Source organism: Rutidosis leptorrhynchoides, chromosome 5 (genome assembly GCF_046630445.1).
Source record: "Rutidosis leptorrhynchoides isolate AG116_Rl617_1_P2 chromosome 5, CSIRO_AGI_Rlap_v1, whole genome shotgun sequence".
Taxonomy (NCBI): domain Eukaryota; kingdom Viridiplantae; phylum Streptophyta; class Magnoliopsida; order Asterales; family Asteraceae; genus Rutidosis; species Rutidosis leptorrhynchoides.
Window position 1 is genome coordinate 353,482,765 of NC_092337.1, and position 26,456 is coordinate 353,509,220.

The window sequence follows — 26,456 nt, forward strand, 5'->3', positions numbered from 1 at the left end:
ACAAACTCATGGAATTTGATGATATCTAAACTCGAGCTTAAACGAGAAAATATTTTGATCAAAATTATAAACCGATTTGTTTTCTGAAAACTCTATTTTTAATGCGTTCATTACCATTGAACGTAAAATCCTAGGAATTCACCTGGAATTCATTAGGTCACCTGAACTAAATCGGGTGTCAACCGTAAGAACGGTGGTTGCATAGCATGGTCAAAGACAGGACCTTGTGCCAGGCCGAAAAATTATAAGGGTGAGCTTTACTATTGCTCCTACCAAGGATAGTAATTGCGTCTGACACGTTATAGACCATAATCAAAAGCATGTCACGGGACATTGCCTTAACAGTTGCTTGTTCAACGCTTTCCTTTCAACCGGACGGTAGTTTGCCGAAAGGTAATATACGGAACAAGTAAACTGGACGTGTTGCTTTCCTAATACAAGGTTAGCAAGTGGGTGACACAAAACCATAAGTTTTGAGCTAAAATTTTCAAATCTGAAACCCACCAAACCCACAAAAATATTTTGCAAACACCGGTAAAGGGTTATTCCGGAAAACTTATCTAGGGTAAAAACTAGATTTAATTTTTAAAAGATCAAATGTTTTCATAAAGATCCAATTTCCTTAATGGATCTAATTTTTTATAGTCATGTGGGACTGTAAACCATATCGTTACTACCATTGTTTATACCGCCATATAGAAATCACTGATGTACAAAGTGTGAAGAATAAAGAAGTGATTCTAGTATTTCAAGACAATATTGCTTGAGGACAAGCAACGCTCAAGTGTGGGAATATTTGGTAATGCTAAAAACGAACATATATTTCATAGCATTATTCCTCAAGAAAGACAAGCTTTTAGTTGCAATTGTTCTATTTACAAGTGATATTCGTTTAAATAATAAAAGGTGAAGACAAAAGACAGATTCGACGAATTGAAGACGCAAACGACCAAAAAGCTCAAAAGTACAAAAGACAATCAAAGAGGTTCCAATTATTGATAAGAAACGTCTCGAAATTACAAGAGTACAAGATTCAAAACGCAAAATACAAAATATAAAATTGTACGCAAGGACGTTCGAAAATCCGGAACCGGGACCAGAGTCAACTCTTAACGCTCGACGCAACGGACTAAAAATTACAAGTTAACTATGTATATAAATATAATATAATATATAATTAATTATATTAATTATATATATATATTATATTTATATATAAAAAACCGTCGGCAGAGAAAAACTCCAAGATGTGAGCTGGAATTTCAAACTCCGCGACTCGCGGAGTTTGAAGGCCAAAATGGCCGCGAGTCGCGGAGCCCCAAAATTGAAAACTGCCTATAAAGCCAACCGAATTCTGATCAAAATCATCATCTTTTTTCTCTTCCTCTTCATACGTAAATATAATTATATTTATAATTTATATTTTAAATTTTAATTATAATTCTAATAATAAGGGTATGTTAGCGAATGTTGTAAGGGTGTAAGTCGAAATTCTGTCCGTGTAACGCTACGCTATTTTTAATCATTGTAAGTTATGTTCAACCTTTTTATATTAATGTCTCGTAGCTAAGTTATTATTATGCTTATTTAAAACGAAGTAATCATGATGTTGGGCTAATTACTAAAATTGGGTAATTGGGCTTTGTACCATAATTAGGGTTTGGACAAAAGAACGACACTTGTGGAAATTAGACTATGGGCTATTAATGGGCTTTATATTTGTTTAACTAAATGAAAGTTTGTTAATGTTAATATAAAGATTTACAATTGGGCGTCCCTATAAATTACCATATACACTCGATCGGACACGATGGGCGGGGTATTTATATGTACGAATAATCGTTCATTTAACCGGACACGGGAATGGATTAATAGCCACTAGAATAATCAAAACAGGGGTGAAATTACATTCAAGGGTAATTGGTGTAATTGTTAACAAAGTAGTAAAACCTTGGTTTACACGCAGTCGATAACCTGGTGTATTCATTAAACAAAGTATTAAAACCTTGTTACAATTCGAATCCCCAATTAGTTGGAATATTTAACTTCGGGTATAATAATAATTTGACAAGGACACTTGCAATTTATATTTATGACTGATGGACTGTTATGGACAAAAACCAGACGGACATATTAAATAATCCAGGACAAAGGACAATTAACCCATGGGCATAAAACTAAAATCAACACGTCAAACATCATGATTACGGAAGTTTAAATAAGCATAATTCTTTTATTTCATATTTAATTTCCTTTATTTTATATTTAATTGCACTTCTAATTATCGCACTTTTATTTATTTTATTTTATCGCACTTTTAATTATCGCAATTTAATTTTATCGCATTTTTATTATTCGCAATTTCATTATCGTTATTTACTTTACGCTTTAATTTAAAGTCTTGTATTTATTTTATATTTTACATTAGGTTTTAACTGCGACTAAAGTTTTAAAATCGACAAACCGGTTATTAAACGGTAAAAACCCCCCTTTATAATAATAATATTACTTATATATATGTTTGTATTTTTATAAAAGTAAACTAATATAGCGTTGAGCTTTGTTTAAAGATTTCCCTGTGGAACGAACCGGACTTACTAAAAACTACACTACTGTACGATTAGGTACACTGCCTATAAGTGTTGTAGCAAGGTTTAAGTATATCCATTCTATAAATAAATAAATATCTTGTGTAAAATTGTATCGTATTTAATAGTTTTTCCTGCTAAAATTAATAACTATTTTATATACACCTCGCTTAACATCACATATCGACCCATATATATATATATATATATATATATATATATATATATATATATATATATATATATATATATACTTTGAGTTGTGATCGAGTCTGAGACGAATACGGGTCACGATACGTATTGATTAATTCGAATATTATATATTAAATTATATATAAATTGTTGAATTGCTAACCGCGGACTATCAATCAAGGACTACCAACATTGGACAATTAAAATAAATTAAAATATTGATTATAACATATGAAACTAAACAAATCTTCAAGTTTGCCACTTGATTTCACCCTAAAACCTCATTTGTATCTTGACGATTACAATCTGCGTCCAAACCTTTCGTAATTCTTGAAAACACCTCAATCGAGAGGATAAGCCAGCCGCATTTCATCTACGGAAGAAAATATTGATGCATATAACTTTTCACCTGAGAAACTCTCGGCAACTGAGTAAACGTTTAAAACATAGCTATGCAAAAAAAAATTTGTGTTATTATTACCCAAAATAACTTTGCAATCCCTTTCTGAATTAGCAAATTTTGTCACAGCTCCAACAAGTCAACTTCGACTTTTCGTACGAAACAACCTTATTATAACGTTTATATATACGCGTGCTCTTTTATTGTTGCCAGGTAACCTTTCATATTACATCATATTACCATCAGCGTTTAATCATCTAAAAACACAATTCTCCTGAAACCACCTCGGATTAATAACCGATGATTCAGATATCATAGCATTAAATGCAGAGGAAACAGAAAAATGGTAGATGGTCTAAACGGACAAAAGTTTGATGATAAAGAAAGGAGTGTTAGGAACGCTCGATAGAAAATTGGGTATTGAAAAACAGATTGAGTTACCCATGAAGGAGACCAAGGACAAATACAAGGACCAAACCCTATATTCAAAGGATTCAGGTAATTTTGAATCCGTTGAAATCTTTAGAGAATATCTTGCTCCGAAGTCATGTTAAAATCTTGCGGAAAATCTTTCTCCATCATCCATCGAACTTAGAAATTCAAAAATATCATCATCAATATCTTCGATATTTCTGAGGATATTTTCATAAATATTCTCGTCCGAAATTATATACCTCTTAGTGCTTCCTGTGTATCATTATATTGGAAACATTCAATAGAAAATTTAGTACCGAAAAGCAGATTATGCGAAACTATGAAGAAAGCCGTGGACAAATCACAAAGAATAAGTTTGACTTCAAAGAATCCAAATGATTCTGTTTCTGATGAAATCTTTAGCGAATACCTTGCTTCCGAATCTAAACCCTTACGGATAAATCTTCTTCATCATCCATCGATATTAGAAATTCTAAGATATCATCGTATCTTTCATTATAAATATCCTCCATATCCCTGAAGATATTTTTTATAACCATTCTTATTTGAAATCATTAATCTCTTCGTATTATCAGTGTTACATCATATAGAAACTGTTAGTTTCTATATTCTGTAAATTTTCGAGCTTAAAATATGAATGTTATTGAAGTAATGTTGGGAATTGATGCATGAGTTAGTATAATATAATGACACTTGATCAACGTGATTATATTACAGTAAGTAATGCTGAGTTTCTAATGAAACGTGATGATGGTTCACAGTAGACCATACCGTCATCATGTGCCATGATACATAACTCTTTCATTCTACTCAACTCCTGAACAAATCAAGAAAATGTATTCTTGATGATTCTATCTTCCGCGATGTTGATAAATTTGAAAATCAAATCGTGCTATCACGTTCCTTCCTGCTTAGAACATTATAATCATTCGAAACTCTATATCTACAAATTCTGGACCATTATTCGCTTGACTTGAAGTCGGGAAGAGAAAACAAAAGCATAGAGCTTTGAAATTTAAGGGAGAATATAAATCCCGATAGCAACACATAAATTACAAACCGTATATATCAATGTTTATAGCAACATAAATACACGGGAGAATTAAAAACATTATAATCCCAAGGGTGAAGTAGAAGAAAGCAGATTCCTCTGGTGGAAGTTGGAAAAGGAAAATGATTGTTGTGATAGTAAGGATTAGGACAAGGATCAGAACTGGATTAAACATTTTCAGAATCTTTTGGATTTGAGAGTTGAGTATAGAAGTGGTGAAAACTAATGGAACGGAAAAGGTAAATTTATAATGGAAATATCAGACAGAGTAATCGAGGGAGATCACCGTATCTAATTATAGAGATCTTAATTTCCTTACTTGCCGAAGAATCAAATCTTTTAGATTTCGAAGATTTTCTTTAAATCCCTTGAATTCCGGAATTCAACCCTCTACGTCAAAAGCTATGACGCACCATATCTTCTAAATTCAACCATGACTACATCAAAAGTAAAGACGAATATCTATTACCTTATCTCCATCTTTTGTGATAGCTTCACTCGTACGCTTCGAGTAATCGAATCGTTTTATTCAAATTATTCAATAATGATAAAACTCTATTTATCAGCTCATATTCGTCAGGAAAACATATTTATTGTTAGCCATGACGACCTCACTCAAATTTCGGGACGAAATTTCTTTAACGGGTAGGTACTGTGATGACCCGGGAATTTCCGACCAAATTTAAACTTAACCTTTATATGATTTCGACACGATAAGCAAAGTCTGTAAAATTGAGTCTCAAAATTTTGAATTTTTTTATTTGTAATCAATTACCCATTGACTATTACCGACGATTCACGAACAATTACTTATAATTAAATATGTATCCTTATATATATAAATGTAGGTATATATAATAAGTTGAAGTCATAAAAAATATATTCTAAACAATAGAATTAAAAATGTAAAAATAGGATATAACTAATTATTGTAACAAATATATACATAAATGATTTTCTAAATATGACGACGATTATATTTATATTCTAATATATTAAAATATAAAAATATCTAATACTAAATGTATGTTACTATTATGTATTACATAATTAATAAAATGTAATATTATTATATTAATTATAATTACAAGTTAAGACATAGTTATTATATTAATGAAAATTACTTTCATTATTAATATTGATATTAGTATTGTGAATATTATTAATTCAATACATAATATATAGTTATTAGATTTGATAAATATAAATTGTTATATCAATATCAATATTATTAGTATTACTCTCATCATTAGTATTAATATTAATATTAGTATTATTATTTGTATTACTAATATTATAAGTTTTAATATAAATAAAATAGGATATGTATAAGTTGTAGTAACATTATTATTATCATTAATAATATTAAATTAATATAAGTGGTGTTGTTAATAAAATTAATAATAATATTATTATTATCATTGTTAATATCATTATAATCAGTAGTAAAATTATAATTGTAGTTATTATGATTAATATTAGCATTATTATTAGGTATTATTACTATTATCAATAACTATTATCATTATTATAAATTATTATTATTGTTGCTATTATTATTATTAGTAGCATTTTTATCATTACTAATAATATTAATAGTGTTATTAATATTAATATATTATTATATTTAATATAATTATTAATCTTTATAAAAAAAATATAAATATAATATATATGGAAACAGATTTCACGGGTACTACACAGCATATTTTTTTTATCTTTTTTCTCTGAGTTCTATTTGCTCGTGTGTATATGTCGACACACATACTAATTTATCAATCATCTCTTTCTTATACATATACATTCGATTTCCCCAACAGCTATATCGATTTTTGCAGTATGTATCCATTCCTATCTGTTTCAATTATTTGATTTTTTTTTTTACACAGCTCGAAAACACTCTGAATAATCACTTTTTATTCATAATCCAATTTTGAATGAATTTGCAAAATCTTTAAAAGCCATGTTGTTAGGAATCCATCTCTCAGACTACTTGCAAAATCTCAACTTCCAACTCCTCATAACCACTTCGAATTTCAAGGTCAAAGTTTTGAAAATAAAGGTCAACAAAATTGTTCTTGCAGAAATTTGAGTTTGTTGTTGAGAATTACCGGAAATTAACGATCCCAATAGTTTCAAAAGGTGGATTAAAACTAATTTCGTTTTATAACTTCTGCCTAAAACATTGCAAATCTCGAAATCATTTTTTTTTCTCTTTATTCGAACAGCAGTCGCTGTTTTTTTTTCTTTTTTTTTTTTTTTTTTGCGTTTATTACTTCATTATCCTACTTGTGAACGATTATCTTTTGTTTAAATATCTTAAGATTAAATAAACAACTAAAAGATTGATGGGTATTAAGTCTCGATCGTGTAATAGAGGAAGAAGGAGGTGAGGAAGAAACAGAAATATAAAACGAGTTATATTTATATTTTTGGGTAGAATTTCAGAAAAACATGATTGGAAGAGTGGTCTTGGGTATTGATGGGGTAACGAGTGGTCTCGGGTTCGAGTCTCCTTTGAAGCAATTATTTTTAGGACGGAGTTTAAAAGGGTATACTTTGTTATTTCCTTTACTTTTATTATTGTTATTATTATTCCTATTATTGTTATTATTATTATTATTCATTTGTTATAAGTATTATAAGTATTAGTGTTATTAGCATAATTATATGTAGTGTAATCTTTATTATTATTATTATTATGAAAATAATACCAGTTATTATTATTTTCACTAGTATTAGTATAGTATTAGTATTAATTTATTATCATTAATATTATTATTATGAACATTACTTATAAAAATATCTACTTATAACAAACTATCGGTTCTATATAAAGAACCAAACATATATTTATAAATATACTAATATAACAAAATGAATTTAAAAAAAAAATCATTTTTTTAATGAATATATATATATATATATATATATACATAATAGATGTATAACATAAAATTTAAGTTATATTACATATAAATAAAGTATATAAATAAGATATTCAATATATGTAACTTAACAAAAATCTATATTTTCATATATAAAAATGAATATATATATTAATGACAAAATACATAAGTTTCTAATATAAAAATTATATCATTAATAATATATATATATATATATATATATATATATATATATATATATATATATATATATATATATATATATATATATATATATATATATATATATATATATATATATATATATATATATATATATATATATATATATATATATAATTGTTCGATTACAAGAATACGTTTTAATATATATACAAATGATATAGGTTCGTGAATCCGAGGCCAACCTTGCATTGTTCAGTTGTTCAATATAGTCATATGTATTTTTACTACAAAATACATTAGGTGAGTTCATTTGATCCCTTTTACTCTTTATATTTTTGGGACTGAGAATACATGCGCTGTTTTTATAACTGTTTTACGAAATAGACACGAGTAAATGAAACTACATTCTATGGTTGGATTATTAAACCGAATATGCCCCTTTTTATTAAGTCTGGTAATCTAAAAATTAGGGAACAGACACCCTAATTGACGCGAACTCTAAAGATAGATCTATCGGGCCCAACAAGCCCCATCCAAAGTACCGGATGCTTTAGTACTTCGAAATTTATATCATGTCCGAAGGAGGATCCCGGAATGATGGGGATATTCTTATATACATATTGCGAATGTCGGTTACCAGGTGTTCAATCCATATGAATGATATTTTTGTCTCTATGCATGGGACATATGTTTATGAGAATTGTAAATATGAAATCTTGAGGTCTATTAAAATTATGAAATGATTGTTTATGATAAACTAATGAACTCACCAACCTTTTGGTTGACACTTTAAAGCATGTTTATTCTCGGGTATGAAAGAAATCTTCCGCTGTGCATTTGCTCATTTTAGAGATATTACTTGGAGTCATTCATGACATGTTTCAAAAGACGTTGCATTCGAGTCGTCGAGTTCATCAAGATTATTATTAAGTCAATTATAGTTAGAAATATTACGAAATGGTATGCATGTTGTCAACTTTCGATGTAATGAAAGATTGTCTTTTCAAAAACGAATGCAATGTTTGTAAACTGTATCATATAGAGGTCAAGTACCTCGCGATGTAATCAACTGTTGTGAATCGTTTATAATCGATATGGACTTCGTCCGGATGGATTAGGACGGGTCCTTTCATATATCCAGTCCGATTGTGTTGGGGATAATTGGTGGACATGGTCATGGTCTAGAGCTGATATTGGTCCGAGGAATGAGGCTTTACTACATGAAATGGGTGAGCAGATCGGTAATGTTTTGTTTTTGGATTCGAGTGACACTTGGGAATGGTCTATTGCCGATGATGGTGTGTTCTGGGTTAGCTTGACACGGTCATTCATTGATGATGCATCTTTCACGGTTTCAAACGTGTATACGGGATGTATCAAACTCTTGCCTCGCAAGGTTAATGTCTTTATTTGGAGGCTAGCCATCGATAGACTTCCTTCGGACTTAATGTCTTGAAAAAGGGTATGGATATAAAAGATATTAGTTGTTGTCTTTGTGACTACCGTATTGAGTCGATTGATCATTTGATGTTTTCGTGCTCAGTTGCGGCATATCTATGGATCAAATTCGCCCATGGATTCGGATCGATGCCTAATTTTGACACTTGGGCGGAGTGGCTTGTTTGGTTCAATAGATGACATAAATCCATAATTCATCTTTATGTGATTGTTGCGGCTACGGTTTGGCATATTGGAGGCTTCGTAATGACATTGTGTTTGCTAATAGATAGATGCGGAAAGAGCTTCTATTTGATTCTATTTGTATCGTTTCGTTTAATTGAATTCGCAGTAGAAGATCTTGTAATTTGTGTTGGGATTCTTGAATCATGAAGCCGTTGTAAGTATTGATGTTTTTTAGCCTTTCCTAGCTGCTAACTAGGGATGCTTGTTAATAAAATTTTGCAGTTTCAAAAAAGATGAAAAATGGTGCAGAATCGAAAGCGCCTAGGGAATGGAAACAACACCAAGAAACAAACTTTTAGCAATCAATTCAGAAGGCTTTTCATGCTTGAATCAAACAAAAATGCGTTAGTCTCGGAACGCATATCGTCCTCCAACTCGCGTACCTCCAGAACTTGGAATTGGACTCGAGAACCTTACGGACGATCACTTAATGAAATTACAGAACTAAACAACCTTCTTTCTTCCATTAACCTTTCCGATAACCCCGATACTTGGAAGTGGAACTTAGATAAATCACGTTTGTTCACTACAAAATCCCTCTCATCAATTCTCGACAATCTCAAACTCGAAACACCTACCTTAACCTTCAAAACACCAAGAAACAAACTCATACAGCAAAAAATCAACATATTCATTTGGAGGGTCATACTAGGTAGAATCCCGACTAGAGTTGAACTTGACAAGCGTAACATCGATCTCGATACCATACTTTGTCCACTTTGCAACTCACATGTGGAATCCATGGAACATATTTTATTCCAATGCACTATAACTGAAGCAACTTGGAACTCTATCCTAGCCTGGTGGAACCTCCCCACAAACACGTTCTCCAACCTACACGACACAACATTAACGGATCAAACATTCACCACATCGACCCTTGGTAAATACATCTGGTAAGCAACAAAATGGACCACAATCTACATGATATGGAAGAACCGTAACGCCAAGGTCTTTAGCAAAAAAGTTTAGCCCCCCGCCACTATACTTTCCGAGATCCAAACACAAACTTTTTCATGGATTTCCAAAAGATCAAAGAAAACATCATTAGAATGGCACCAATGGCTCATTAACCCATCGTTTTACACATCCTTGAACATTCAAAGAATGGGTATTGGCTAATTCGGCCCCAAAGCTCGCGTCGACGCACGAAGGCATGCCTTAGATCCCCATTATTCACTTAGTTAAATGAGTAGTAGTAGGCAACTTTGTCATCGCAAGTGCGGTACTGTCTGTCTGCTCCTACCCAGCTTGATCTCTCTCAAGTGCCGCGTTGTTTAATGTCTCTAGGTTCATGTTTCCTTGTGTTCCTTTTTTTTCTCGTAATTTTTACATAATACATTGCATCTCCATATTGTATAGATCATAGGGCTTTGTAATTATCCATCATATGAATGAAAGTTTTCCTTGCTTTTCAAAAAAAAAAAAAAAAAAAAAAAAAAAAAAAAAAAAAGTGTGAAAAAACAGCCATATTACCTTTTATAACGTTCATATGAAAAAACGGTTTTAATTGATTTTTTTTTTAAAAAAGTTTGGTAAAAAATGGTCCGGTTAAATGAAACCGGTTCAGTTTTATTAAACTGGATCGTTATTTTTATACTCCTTGGTTATTTGGAATGTTCTTAGTTTGATGGGCCGGTATATAAAAAAAAACTGTTTAGGCTTGCTTCTTTGTAGTAGAATTACACAAAGCTTACTGGGCTTTCTTTTTTGTTTCCTTTTTTCATAGATTCATCTCCAAAACTTGCTCTTGCCCTAATTTGATCTTTAGGAGTTCACCAATCAAATTTGCGCCTAATAGTGCAGTTCATCAAGCTTTAATTCGAGCATATTTCTCTCGTGGATCTTGGTCAATTCATTTTCAATTTTGCATTACGTTCTCCAGTTAGGTATTCGTTTTATTGTTATGCGATTTTCATGTATATTTTTCATGTTATCTAATGTATATAATTAAATTAAATTAGATTATTACAGTTTGAAGTGTAATGAATGAGATTTACATGTTATCCTTACACACAGTGTGTTTGCATATCGTTAGTAAATTGATTGATTCACCATTAATGTATAGAATTCTAGCTTTGTATACATCATCAAAAGTATTTAGATATGATCACATTTCTAATTTTCAAAACCTTACACAATATATAATAAGTTCTCATTAGTTAAATGTGGTTTTTACATAGTAAAAATAATACAACTAATTGAAGTAGCTTTATTTGATAGAACAATCATTACTTTAGAGGATTAACTCAAAATTCGCTAGTTGGAGACCAGTCGTCGGGACCATGTAGGAACTAATCGGCCAATTCTGAGACTAGTTGGATGTTGACCAACTTTGACTTTGAAGTTGCAATAGAAATGGTTTGGTTACATTATGAGTATATTAGTATAACTTCCTGATGTTTTTTTAGGATTACTTTGGCATCTTTCATCCATTTTCAAATGAACCAAATACTTAAATTTCTACAGTTCACTTCAAATTATGTATTAGGAGTGACATGCTACCTCATTATATAAAGATGTTTCTTTTATCGCTCGTGCGCCTATCAATGCTCGCTTTTGATCGAATGAACATTTCTAAAGTCATCTACAATTTTGACACATAGAAAAGGTTTCCTACTTTTGTGACCTCCGCAGATACGTTTTAAACAGCGCTATCAACTGTCAATAGTTTCAAATGAATTACCCATATATTTACTAAATTCTCATTATAGGACCGTGTAGTTTGTTTTATTGCAGTTGATATAAATTTTTTAAAATATTTGTAGAGAAAATCATTTTAGGAAGGCTTTAGTGTATTTGCAGACATTAAGCTCAAGGCACTAATAAGCATGTCTGCTAGAGCCATTAGTTGAACCTTTTCAATACCTGTTTACATGTTTTGTGCTTTCGTAAGACAATAGAACGACATGCATAAGTAGACAAGTGCTGGTGAAATTATACGGTATTAGATTAGGGACAACAATATCACTACATCTATAAGAATATAAAAATTAGAATCGAAGGACACTTCTTTGCTCTTGCTTCTGTTCTTGTTCTTGTTCCAGTTCTTGTTCTAGTTCTTGTTGAAGAAGTAAGAAAGAATCTGTCGTTTACCTGTTTGACCGACTGCAACATCTTTGATGAAGACTTAAAATCTGATTATGCACATCACTCTATAGTAATTAGTAATACTTCCTATAACAGAATTAAAAAAATGTTGCAACCTTTCGTTTCCCCTGAACTATATCAAGCTGTGGCATCTTAACTTGGGTATTAAGATCGGTTGTGAATTGGGTCTGACCCTTTTCGAACTGCTCTTTTATTTGAGTGAAAAGATTCAAATTTGGTGTTGGAAGATGCAGGTATTAATGGCTTTGCTTGAACGTTCTTCATGGAAACTCCCTTAAGCGTGTGATGATTCATATGGGGTTTAATGCCTATGTTTCTGAAGCTATAAACCATATATGGTTCTGTTGCTAATATTCCAATACAGGTAAGAAGGATGAATAGTTTATGTGTACTTGAAATCATAATTTTGTATTTATTTGTAAATAAACAAGAGAGGTAGAAAATAGAGATGGTATTTTGTTTGGAGTAAGCCAGTTAAACTTTCTGTTGTTTGTGATCTACTGCTTAGATATAAGCTTGTGGTTTATAGAATAAAGCAAAAGTGGGCCCACATTTCCTAGAAGTTCTCTATTATCCCAATCATAAACCTTCTATTCAAGCATATTGGCTGTTACAAAAAAAGAAGAATCTGACTATTGGGAATTGGAGTAGTACACTTATAAGACAAGCATCATTTTCACTCTACTCTACTTTTTAAAATTGGGCATACGGATAAGGTTTTTGCTGTTCAGAATACCTCAGATTCTAGGTTGATGCGGACAAAACATCTAGATAAAATTAGAAATCAGTATAAATTCTTATAAAGTATGAAGGTATTTTAGTAAATTAGTAACATTTGTTCTATTGTATGAAGGGTATTAAGTAGTCATAAAGATAAATGCTACATAGAAAATAAAAATTACAAAAATGAAAACTTGCACATAAAAACCAAGCATTCACTTTATGCCACTTTGAAAACTTCACTTTAGAATTCCAAGCTCTAGTCCCAATTCAGCAAAAGAACAGTCTTAGTTTATAGTGCCATATGTGTTCCTTTACACTTTTTTCCTTCTCTGTTAAGGCCATCAGTTGTTATTTATTTACCAATCATAATCATGATTATCAATATAAATTATAATGCTTATGTTATGCAATAATGACATACCCATCATACATTCAGATCAATATATTGTCTTTCAAAGCCAATTTCATCAGTTTGAGTGCTCTGTAAAACAGTTTTCATAACGTATTTGTTGCGAATTGAAACTGGGATTAGGAGGATGAAAGAAGGAAGTGGGACCTAGTACTTTGCGTATGGTACGGGTACGTACAGCTTAGGGTTATAAATTTGATGTACTTATTAGATACTTACTAAAGCAGAATCTAATGGGGAAATGGCATGATTCTACTTTTAGCAAATTAGCCAACATTTAAAAAAAAAAAAAAAAAGTGATGGTTTGTTTAAAAACTTGGTGGATGTTGGCTTTGCAGCTTGTAGATTCTGAGGTCTGGTCTTAAAGAAGTTGCTTTTGTCACCTTTAATGCAAATCTTTGGGTCCATTGTGGATTGTGGCATCAAAATCCTCACCTTCTCTGCAACCAATTAACCAATAAATTAGTAGTTAATACGTACATAAAGAAAAAATTGCCATAGAGTAGTTAGAAACTTTACGGATATATCGAGCCACTGATCTGAACATCTGATATGTGATTGACACACTAATGAAACCTGCGTGATGGAACTGAAATGGGTTGATTTCATAATAGTTATATGATTTGTAAAACTTGGAAATGTATGGTAAACAAGTTGATTCGGGTTATGCTTTTGTTTCTAACAAATAATAAGGTCTAGATTTAGGCAATATGGATACATAATGAATGGGTCTAGTGGGTTGAAAGTCATTAATAGTATACTTACTTCGTCTCATTTTAAGTGTTTACATTAAAATGTAAGTTTTTGAAAATTTCGTTAACTTCAGTTGTCGTCTCTCTCCACCAAAATTTATTTTGATCGGTTGAAAAACAAAAATAAACTTTTGATTTGTGACAACTCAAAGTATAAATGCAGACCCTTATTATTGAACAGAGATAGTACTTACTAACCATTATATATTCGAAATGTCTTGTAGTTCATAAAAATAAACGGGTAAGGTTTTTCAGGTGTAGGCTACCTGGAGAAGGTGAGTATCTTCACTCAAATTTACACGGCCTAGCTGAGTTATTTTATGATCATTTCGGACCCTTTTCCCTAACCATATCTAGATATGTTGCTATCTTAGAATATGCAAGTCAACAATAATTTAATTTAATTTAATTTAATGATTGTATATATGACACATAAGTTAATTATGGAACTCAATAAGAGAATGTTTGTGGGTCGGTGTTGCCTACTTTTTTTTAACGGCGATATCGACATCGAATGCTCTTATTTATCATCTACACACGTGTTAGGAGGAAACCCAATTCGCGATGATGTAGGCAATGTCATCGAAGGTTGGGAAAACCCCTCAGAGACCTTCTCAAATCGCATTTTGACTTTAACCGTTTTGGACCCTTCACCTAGCTGTGACTCAACCATTTTGCAATATTTATGTTCTTGTATATTTATGTTCTTGTGTCATTCCTGCTAGACATCAATGAACAAGTCCCTTTTTAGTAAGTTTTTCTCCGTTTATGCTATCGGGAAGTGCATATAATTTTAGTTATATGTACGTGGACTAACCTGATTATCCCGTGGACACCCAAGATATATAGGTTGTGAGGTTTAAAAATGTGAGAATATCATGACACTAACCCGTAGGCCATCTTGACTAATAATGAAAGATTGTGTGTCAAATTGACTAGTCAAATTGGGTTTTGAGCTTTAGTAGCTTGGCCAGACCTGACCTAAAGCCAGACTTGTTAATTTGTTCACAAGCCAAACAAGCTTGTATATGGATGACTTATAATTGATGAGATGCAAGCTTGATCAATACAAGCGTGGCTAAGCTCATTCATAACCCAGGATTGAACCTTTTGCCGATCAGAATTTACCTTACAAATGTTACCTCACGCCAAAAGAGAAACACGAAAGGAGTTGGGGAACAAGTAACTTTTATTATACCTTATCTCCGAATTTATCAAGATGGTATATAAGTTTATTTTAAGCAAAGTTTAAGTGGCAGGGGAACCGGAATTGGATTCAACAAACATTGGTTAAAGAGCGAGTAAAGGTCGATTTTATAACTAGGCAATCTGTATGTGACAATATCATAACATATGCAAAAGCAGATGCTTTGTTGGCTACTTTAGATATTATTCTCCAAACAATCATGCTTCCTCGTTTCATGAATAAACTAACAATGAATTTCATTATACATTATTTTAAGTAACAGATAACATTACATAATTCCTGTCAAAGCGGTATATGTATAGAAATGACCAAAACGATTTAGGACCCTTTCAAGAACGTGCTCGTTTTACTATTCCATGTCAACATGTTAATATTAATATGACCACCGAAGCTTCGCTTGAGTGGTATTAGGGTGAGATCCAACTTGGGTACTGCCAACCCAAGTTCGATTCTCACTTCAAGCAGGGAGTTTCCAACATTTGATAGTACTGCCAACATCAATGCGATTGGGAAGGTCTCTGGGGGGTTTCCCAACCTTCATGGTACTGCCAACATCGTCGCGAATTAGGTTTCCTCCTAACGCGTGTGTGGGTATTGGGAAGGTCTCTGGGGGGTTTTCTCAACCTTCGTGGTACTGCCAACATCGTCGCGAATTAGGTTTCCTCCTAACGCGTTTGTGGGTGACAAATGAGAGCATTCAATATCGATATCGCCGTTTAAAACAAATATATATGTAAAATATGTTCTTTAAAGTCGGGGGATCAAAGTACATCTTTTTGATATAAAGTATACCTGGCAAACGTGTCAGGTTGGGTAACGAGTCAAAACGGTTTTAGGTTGAAATGGTTCATGGGTCAAACGCGTAAAATATTTAAACGGGTCCAAACGGGTCAGGCTGGGTCGGTTTGGGTGACAAGTTGAAACATGTAACGAGTCAAATAAGTACAAACAGGTCATATATTTTTACATTTGATTTTTTACGTATATTATATTGTTTTAGTTATTATTAATATTTATTATATTTATTACGAGTATGGCTCGTGGTTTTTCCGGTGGCATTATTTCCTTATGGGACCCGAATGCATTTATAAGAAGTGAGTTATGGTGTGACGATAATTTTGTAATTGTGAAGGGTCGGTGGGTGCATGAAAACTTGGAGGTTTACATGGTTAATATTTATGCTCCTCAAAGTGTGGAAAATAAGTCGATTTTATGGCATAAACTCTCGAATTTTATGCATTCTAATGTTGGAGAGTTCATTCTCTTTGACGATTGGGATGCTGTTAGGAACGACGGAGATAGGTGCGGTACGGATTTTTGTCCTTATGATGCTCGGGCATTTAATGATTTTATTGATTCTAATGCTATATACGAATTGCCTCTCGACGGCTTACAGTTTACTTGGCGGAACAAGGCGGGTAATAAATTCAGTAAGTTGGATAGTTTTTTTCTCACTAATAATATTCTTAATGATGTAGATGATATCAAAGGTGTTGTGTTGCCTCGTGGACATTCGGATCACTCACCAATATTATTGTTTCAAGACAAAGTAGATTTCGGGCCAACTTATTTCAAAGTTTTCGCTTCATGATTTAATCGGAGTGATTTTCGTGATACGGTTCGTAAAAATTGGGATATCATAAACGTTGACCAGGACCTGAATATTGTCTCCAAGTTACGCTTTCTTAAGCTTAAATTAAAAGAGTGGATTCATAACTCCAGGTCTTCAGAATCGACACGTTTAAAAGAATTGGGGAAAAAGATCGATGATTTAGACGTGATAATAGACGAGGGTCGAGCAGATTGTGACTTAGTAAACCTGCGTAATTCATGTTTTAATGAAAGGGAGGATTTAATTAAGTTAATTGGTCTTGATAAACTGTAGAAATCTCGTATTAAATGGGATGTGGAGGGAGATGAGAATACGAAGTTTTTCCATTGCTCTCTAAAACATAAACGTGGGCAACAGTTAATTCATGGTTTGATGGTGGACGGTGCTTGGGTGGTCGATCCAATTGTAATCAAGAACAATTTCTATGAATTTTACAAAGATAGTTTGACGAAGTTTACTACGGGGCTGAATTCGACTCCATTAATCCTAATTATAATTATATTCTTTCTGATGTTGATGCGAATCACTTAGAAAGAGATGTCGACAATGCTTAAATAAAAAGGACGGTATGGGATTGTGGTAGTTTTAAGGCGCCTGGTCCGGATGAGTTTTCGTTTTAATTTATTAAGGAATTCTGGGATATCTTAGAATCGGATATATGCGGGGATATTCGCAAGTTTTTTGCGACTTCTTCACTACCGCACGGCTCCAATTCTGCTTTTTCTCACTGATTTCTAAAGTGAAGAATCCGGTTCTTATTACTGATTTTCGACCGATTTTGTTGGTTGGTTTTTTCTACAAAATTGTCTCGAAGATTCTTAACAGGTTACTCCTCGTTATTGATAAGCTTATTAGCCCCGTTCAATCCGCTTTCATTTCTGGAAGGCAGATTTTAGATGGTCCGATGATGCTAAGCGAGATTGTGTCTTGGTTTAAAACGTCGAATCGCAAGATGTTATTGTTTAAAGTGGATCTTATGGGAGTATCTTATGTTTATGCTCTCTTCCATGAGTTTCGGTTATAAATGGAAAAGTTGGATTATGGGTTGCTTATAGTCGGCTAGAACTTCGGTGCTTGTTAACGGTAGTCCGACCAAGGAATTCACGATTAAAAGAAGTCTAAGATAGGGTGATCCGCTTAGTCCCTTTTTGTTTATTATTTTGATGGAAGGGCTGAATTTAGCCTTCAACCGTGCTATGGAGAGAAACTTTATTCGTGGCATTAAAGTGGGGAATGAAGACATTCGTCTTTCTCATTTCATGTACGCGGATGATGTTATCATTTTTTCGAATTGGAGTAGACATGATTTGAAGAAAATCATTCGAATCTTAGAGGTATTTTTCTTAGTCTCGGGTTTGAGGATAAACTTGGTGAAATCACACGTGTTCGGTATCGGGGTAGATGAGATCGAAGTTGGGTTATTTTCTAACGAGGTGGGTTGTCGAGTGGGGGCGTTTCCTACTAAGTATCTCGGGATTCCGATTGGTGCAAATATGAAATTGGTCTCCTCGTGGGAACCTTTAGTTGAAAAATATTGATCGAAACTTTCCACTTGAAAAGCTAACTTGATTTCTTTGGGTGGTACGTTGACCCTGATTAAATCCGTGATGGGAAGTCTTGGTATATATCTCTTTTCCATGTTTAAATGCCCGAAAATGATTTTGAAACGGTTAGAGGCTATTCAATCTAGATTCTTTTGGGTGGTAATAATTTCCTAAAAAGATTGCGTGGGTTAAGTGGGATTCTATTTTAGCTCCTCTTGATTGTGGGATTTAAACGTTGGTAGTCTAAAAGCGTTCAATCTTGCTCTATTACACAAGTGGAGATGGAGGTATCTTTTTCACCCGAGTGAGTTTTGGATGTCTATTATCAAAGCGATACATGGTAACATTTTCGAATTCTTAACCGGTCACAACAGCGGCTTTTGGGCTGCGATTGTTTCTTCTTGCAACAAAGCCTTGGAGAAATCTATTCTCCCAAATGATGCTTTTCGTATGAGGTTGGGCAACGGTAGGACGATCCGATTTTGGCAGGATTTGTGGTGCGGTAATTCTTGTTTATTTTCGCGTTTTAATCGTTTATTTCACTCGGATATTAACAAGAATGATGTCATAGCTAATAAATGGATGGATGATGAGTGAATTTAGACATGGTCTCGAAATGATATAGGTAGCCGAAACCTTCAACAGTTAAACGAGCTTCGTGAACTGATCAATGATGTTAGTCTTACTGATCGTGACGATTGTTGGGAGTTCACTCTTGATTCAGATGGTATTTTTTTCGGTTAAAACGGCAAGGGAGTATATTGATCGAAGGCTGCTTCCGTCATCTAATGTTAAAACGCAATGGTTTAATTTTGTGCCGCGAAAGGTTAATATTTTTTTGTGGCGTCTCAGATTGGATACTCTTCCTCGTTGTTGGAACCTCTCCGCGAAAGGTATTGATGTTACATCCATAGTTTGTCCAATTTGCATTAATGGTACAAAGGTTAGGGAGCATTTATTTTGCGATTGCTTGGTTGCCAAGGATCTTTGGGCCAAGGTGCGATTATGGTTAAACTGCAACATGCCCTCTTTTCACTCGTGGGACTCTTTCTTGACTTGGATCGAAGGATTTCGAATATCTTCAATTAACAAGGAGCGAATCAAAGCTGTTGTCATGACTCTACTATGGGTACTTTGGCGTTTCAGGAACGGAATTGTCTTTAATGATTCTTTTTGTAATATATGTAACTTATTTCACATTGTTAGATCCTTTTCTTTTAGTTGGATTAAGAATAGAGGTCATTTAGTTTCTAATTAGAACTTATGGTTTTCTATGCCGTTGTAATATCCCTTAGCGCCTTGCTAGTGATCGTTTTCTAATAAAATTCCGTTGTTTGGCTGTTAAAAAAAAAAAAAAAATTAATATACATAATAATTGATATAACCATTAATACTTTCATAAATTATTGACAGATGAATCTTGTTATACTTGACCCATTTGACCCATTCACAAGACCCATTAGATCTGTTCTTTATTTATTGAACTTAGGATTTGATATCTGTTTAACCCGTTCTTTTATATTTTGTATAAGACTCAATAGGTTGGAAAAAAATTCAATGGACCTTTTTTTAAGTTTTGGTTTATATTGAGAGACCTTATTTTATTCAAGACCCAATTGACTAGAAAGTTTGATCAATTTGACCCAAATTTGAGATAATGGATCTCAATTGCCAGGTATAAATTATAAAAATAAACGACTTACGTCTTTTTACACACTTTTAGAACACATAGATTAGGCTGATCTCTATTTTAAGAAACTCAACAATGATGAATATAGTTTTCTGAGTGTATCAAAGTTTACACGATTTGTGATTATATATGCATTCAACTTTGTGACCACCACTTGTATATATGTTTAATAATGAGCTTTTTTGTGCAAGTTCTACGCATATGATAAGTAACTTTTTATGTGAAATATTCATTTGAATCCAACAATTTGCTTAAAATGTAAGGGATCAATCAGAGCGCGACAATCACTTGTTTTCACATGTAGTTAAAACTACTCCAAAATGTGGTTCACATGTGATTGACTTCCTTGACCCCAAATCCCAAACCTTATATTCAGGGTTTAGTGTTTAGCAATTAGGGTTTAGAAATTAGGGTTTAAAATTTGGGGTTTAAAAATTAGAGTTTATGGTTTAGCAATTAGGATTTAGAAATTTTGGTTTAGGGTTTAGATTTGGGATTTAGATTGAGTTTTTTAACACGAAAGGTTTAGGGTTTAGGGTTTAGGGACTAAACTCAAAACCCAAAACTCTAAATCGAGCTAAATTAAAAAAAAAAAAAAACAAAAAAAATTGAAAAAGAAAAAAAGAGGAGTCAATCCCATGTGATTGTCGTGCTCTGATTGATTCATTGAATTTCAAACAAATTGTTGGTTTCACATGATTACAACTACACTTCTTATATACAAGATAAAGGCATACAATAGATGTTTTTAAACTTAGAAACATATAATTTGAGAATTTGAATTTGGATGCATACAATGGTAGATTATATAAAGTTTATACAACGGTAGAATTTTGATGAATAACATAATTGCCCAAAGGTAGACATTGTTAAAATTTTGTGGTTAATTGCAGACCATTTAATTTCATAAGAGGGCATAGAATATGTGCAATTAACAAATGTGCCTATACCTTCAAACAAACACAAGATGCCATGAAATAGTTGATGTTACAGATGCCGAACAATAGTGAAGTAAACTTTACTACCCATTATAATTATGGATTCAGCCTGTAAGCACTCGAAACGTAACAATTATTGAATATATTCTAACCACTAGAAGAGAAGAATCTGTTTCTTTTTGTTTAAACAGCTTGAGATCGTCTTGCTTTTGAACAAAATAGTAAACCCACTTCTAGTTTGATACTCCGTGATGATGACGACTTGTACCTCGTGCATAAAATTCTTGTAATTTGGATTTAGGGACAAAAGATCACTTTTCATTTACCTACAGTGTACAGACCGATGAAGATGATCTTGGATTCATTTATACGGAATCAAGATTCGATATTTGGCTCACCAAAATCCTGAAATACATTAATGTTCCAAAAGGTCAGTAAACCTGAAATACATTTACTCGTGAACGACCTATTATTAGTGCTTAAAATCACAATTTTATTTTGAAATGGACCAAAAATGTTTGTTTCATAAATAGAAGTGAATAATTGATTGAAAGATGCACAATAACATCAGAAAATTATCGAACACAATACATAAAATAAAAAAATGGTAGCAGACAGTTGCTGTGTAAAAGTTGTTGAACAATGCTCAACTGTTAAATGGCTTCATATACACATTAACATAACATTAAATTATTCACAACAAATTTGATGCCATCAACAAAGAACGAAAAAAAAAATCTAAAACAATATTCCCAAAAAGAAAAAAGTAATTTTTCCTCCGCCATCTTAAACATTTTCATCTTGTGGAGCTGCAGTTGGAGTCACAGTGGGTGCTGGTGCGGGTGCTTGGGCCGGTGCGGGCCCCAAAGAAGCAACCGTGAAGTGAAGACCTCTTCTTTGTCCTGCTTGTAATACAAATGCAAATTGTGCTGCCGCCAATGCCGCTGCCTCCTACACACCCAATTGTACAAAAATTATTAAAAAAAAAAAAAAAAAAAAAAAAAGAAACTTGCCATTAACAAGTAATTAATAAATAAAACATGATGTTTTTTTCGCCCAAGAAGAGGGTATTTTTACTCAGATCAGTGGCGAATCAAGAACGAAACTCAATGTGGTCCCGAATTTTTTTTTTTTCAAAGCAAATATTTTAAGGATATTTTAGTAGTGGTTTATCTTCAAAAAACTGTAAATTTTAAAAATATATGAGGTCTTACAGTAAATTCAGTGTGTCGTGTACAATTTTTACAGTACATTGTATAAAAAATTTCCAAAGTAGTGGGGCCCTTGGGCCCCACACAAATGCACATAAACTCGCCACTGGATGTAGGCGACCTAACTGGGTTACCCGTGACCGTTTTCGTCCCTTTTCCCTTGCCAGTTAGGATATGATGCTAGTGAGGTTTGAACCTGAGACCTCATGTGACTTTTGAATACGATAAAAAAGGTGAGTAAGTAGACAACCTGTCTCTGCCTTCGACGCTGTAAAATGCTGATGGCCCAGACCATGATGTAACAGGGTAGAAGAAACCCCGCAATACGAAGCAAGAAAAGCTGTTAAAATTAAAAAAAAAAAAAAAACACATAAATCAGAGGACATGTTCTATTGTGTGTCTGATTGTTAATTTAAATAAAAATCCTAAAGTGTCCCACTTACAGTTACGAACGTAGATGCATCCTCATCTCCGTCTCCATCAGAGTCCGGTACAGATGATGCATGTCGTAGTAGCAAAAGAGCCATCAACTGCCGAAAGCACATAATCAGTAATCACACATTTTTTTGGATTTGAAGAACAATAGTGGAATTATTAAGGGTGATATTCTAGGAATATGTGTTTTGGGAGGCTTACAATCAAAACAGCTGAACGGCAAAATGCAGCTCCGCTAGTGTTTGTTGCATTATAATCGTCATACTCGGCTTCCAAATATTGACGGTCAGCTTCTGATATTTGCCATGCTCCCCTGCAGAAAACATCCATACATTCAATGTAAGTATATGTTATTGTCTTCATATACTTTTAAAGAGTTTAATAGACTTGAGTCAAATTCAACCCCAAAAGTTAACTCAAGGGGATGGGGTACCCAAGTTATTATGGCCGATGTGGGATAACTACCCAACACACCCCCTCATATCGAGCCGTGCAGATTGGCTCCCAACATCAATATTTGGGCTTGGCTTTGATACCATAAAGAGTTTAATAGACTTGAGCCCAATTCAACCACAAAAGTTAACTCAAGGGGATGGGGTACCCAATTATTATAAGCTACTTAATTTTTAGTCCACTGGCCGATGTGGGATAACTACCCAACAACTTTTTATTTATATTCTCATGTTTCCCTCATCACAAAAAACGTCATATAGAAAAAGCTAAAGGTAAGAATGAAGAAAAGGTACCCAATGTCTATCGTAGTCTCTTCCACGCAAGGTCGAGGAGGAGGAGCAACGTAGCCAGGTTGGTAAGGCTGTTAACAACAAACACACGTAACACCATAATTTAGACCAAACAAACACATAACTTACTTCAGTCGACTTTAAAAAATAAGTGTCACATTGTCTCATGTGATACAAATAGTATGTCCGAGTTATCGTACTCCCTCCATCCCAAAAATATTGTCCCCAACACTTATTGTTGAATTTAAAACATGTTTGATAAATGTAAGTTTTGGCATTATATATTCAAGGTAAGTTTGACTGATTTTTGAGAAATAAATGGGTAAAGTGGGGAATTCAATGAAATTGAGTAGTTAATTTTTGCAAGTGCACAATTATTTTAGGACAGATACAAATAGTAAGATGAACATTTTTTTGTGACAGAGGGAGTATAAATTTATGAAACAAATAGTCATTGATCAAGATCCAAGAGCAACTCGAGACACAGTAAACAAATATTCGACCATGAAGACATACCTGATGGCATATCTCACAAGTTATGTCGCCCTTTTCGTTACACCAATGTTGAACACACTTCCTGTGAGCATACTGCACAAACACCAATAATTTTAAATAGTGAAATGAAATAATCGCTACAAACATTATAAATAAAGATAAATAATGTAATATAGTAGAAATGTTCAAAGTATGAATAAATGTCATGAAACTAAAATTTAATACCTTAAGACTACCATTGCAAGAACAAGGCGTCTCCAAAGCATCAATGGAATCTTCCTCCTGGCAAATACGGCACTCTGCCATGTTTAATAAAGGTGCTTCTTCATCAAACGAAGCCCCGTTTTGATCCACTTTAACGGCTACTGCATCGGAAGAAGATGAGGGGACCGCCATCTCCTTGCTCTTTTTAATGGGTCGATTCACATCCAGAACCAAGTCATCACCCATCTATTTACAATGGAAGCCTGTATTCACATACCCAAACATCCTTTAATAACAAAAACAAAAGTAGCACAATTAATATATTGTTCAATTTTTCCAAAAGTTTTGATACAATATATGTAAAATTTCCTATCATATGTTAACTTTCATCATCATCAAACTAAAGATCAAACTGTCTAGATAAAGTACATAAAAAGTAACACCCAAATTTCAGAAATAACATAAAAAGATAAAGAAAAAAAAAAAAAACAGATTAAGATTATAAATAACAATCTTAGTTTGGTAAAAACAGCCAAACAATAGTTGGTGATATCTCAAAATCCATTGTCATCGAACATAATCTATATCTATAGACTATAGATACAATTTACAGGACATATGATATTAATACAAAAAGTCAACCACATATTAAAGATTATTTTATAACCAAAATCTATAATTCAAACAATAAAAAAGGAATCAATTTATATAATCGAAGTATCAATTAAGAGGAATGAATGAATACCCATATATCTTGAAAGCAAAATAGAACAAACACCAAAACATCAACTTTCACCATCACAACCCTTATTCTATATTAATTCTAATTCCATATAAAGCTCAGTTAATTGCATTTCACCAACAATATAGAATAAAAGATCAAAAATTATAGAAAACGTGAATCGATTAGGAATTGAAATGAAAAATTCACCTGGAGGAAAAAATGCAGGAGGAGGAAAAAGGTAGAAAAATAAGAAAGCGCGTGATCTTTGTAAAACTGATGTTACTAAATTTAGATGATGCCGCGTTGTTTTGTTTTCTTTTTTGAAATTGAAATTATTTTTAGAAAATAATGGTGACAAAATTTAGGGGCGTTGATTATTATTTATTTATAAGATCAAATAAATTGATTGAAATGTAATTTAAGTTCAACGGATGGTAGTTGGAACTTTCATTTTGGGCGACTTTTTCCTCAAAGATCAACGAAGACTTTATCTAGAATACTCCAAACTTGTTTTCTACCTTAACATTGAAATAATAACTAACGATAGGATGTATATGAAACTAGTAAGAACCGGAGTTTGTAGCTGAAACTTCCGGCTAAAGTTTATGGATTAGAGTTAGAGCTGAAGTTTATTTTTGAAACTCATATACGGGTGTATTTGGTGAAATTAGCTGGACCAGAAATTCATAGATGGACTGAAACTTATCGCTGAAGCTGGTAGCTGGAGTTTATTTTTAAACTGAAAGTTAGAGCTTATTTTTCTTTATGTGTATTTGATAAAGTAACCGGAGCTGGAAGCTTATTTTGTAAATTGACACAAAAGGACAATAAAATTTAAAATCTTTAATTATGATGAAAGCGTCCAATTTTTTGAGCTTAATTGAACCAGCTACGTATTGGGCTATTTGGAATGCAAGAAATGAGGTTATGTTTAATGGTTCATATTCATGTTGGGTCGGAATAGTGGAATGTATCAAATATAAGGTATTTCAATGGTTGGTAAATGCGAAAGATTGTGAGAGTCATCAATACTACATATGGCTATCACAACCATGGATGTTATCTTGATCAAGAGTTGTTGTCGAAAATGGTTGTAAGTTTAGTCTAAGCTGCTAATGTGATGAGTTTTAATGTTTTTGTTTAGCAAATGGATTATGTAAATCCATGTTGCTTCCTGTGTAAGTTACCAATCTTTCACTATTGGTGAAAAATCGCAATTAATATATTTCCCTTTA

At 32.8% G+C, this 26,456-nt stretch overlaps 1 protein-coding gene across 2 annotated transcripts; it reads right to left on the minus strand.

Moving 5' to 3' along the window:
- Positions 1–22,001: 22,001 nt before the first annotated feature.
- LOC139847246 (uncharacterized) lies at positions 22,002–25,590 on the minus strand. 2 transcript variants are annotated; one of them, XM_071836902.1, is made up of 8 exons: positions 25,429–25,590; positions 24,519–24,760; positions 24,315–24,386; positions 23,802–23,869; positions 23,257–23,368; positions 23,064–23,150; positions 22,871–22,960; positions 22,002–22,360 (listed from the first exon to the last, which is right to left on the minus strand). In XM_071836902.1, the coding sequence occupies exons 2-8, from the start codon at positions 24,741–24,743 to the stop codon at positions 22,196–22,198; spliced, it is 819 nt and encodes a 272-aa protein (XP_071693003.1). In that variant the 5' UTR covers positions 24,744–24,760; positions 25,429–25,590; the 3' UTR covers positions 22,002–22,195. The 2 variants fall into 2 exon arrangements, with proteins under 2 accessions (XP_071693003.1, XP_071693004.1); XM_071836903.1 differs by having other exon boundaries at positions 24,519–24,783; positions 25,429–25,558.
- Between the last annotated feature and the right edge of the window lie 866 nt (positions 25,591–26,456).

Coding starts and splice junctions, on each gene's coding strand:
- LOC139847246 (XM_071836902.1), bottom strand. CDS start 24,743: ATGGGTGATGACTTGGTTCTGGATGTGAATCGACCCATTAAAAAGAGC. Junction 23,151..23,256: donor GCCGTTCAGCTGTTTTGATT/GTAAGCCTCCCA, acceptor TGCTTTCGGCAG/TTGATGGCTCTTTTGCTACT. Junction 22,961..23,063: donor ATGCATCTACGTTCGTAACT/GTAAGTGGGACA, acceptor TAATTTTAACAG/CTTTTCTTGCTTCGTATTGC.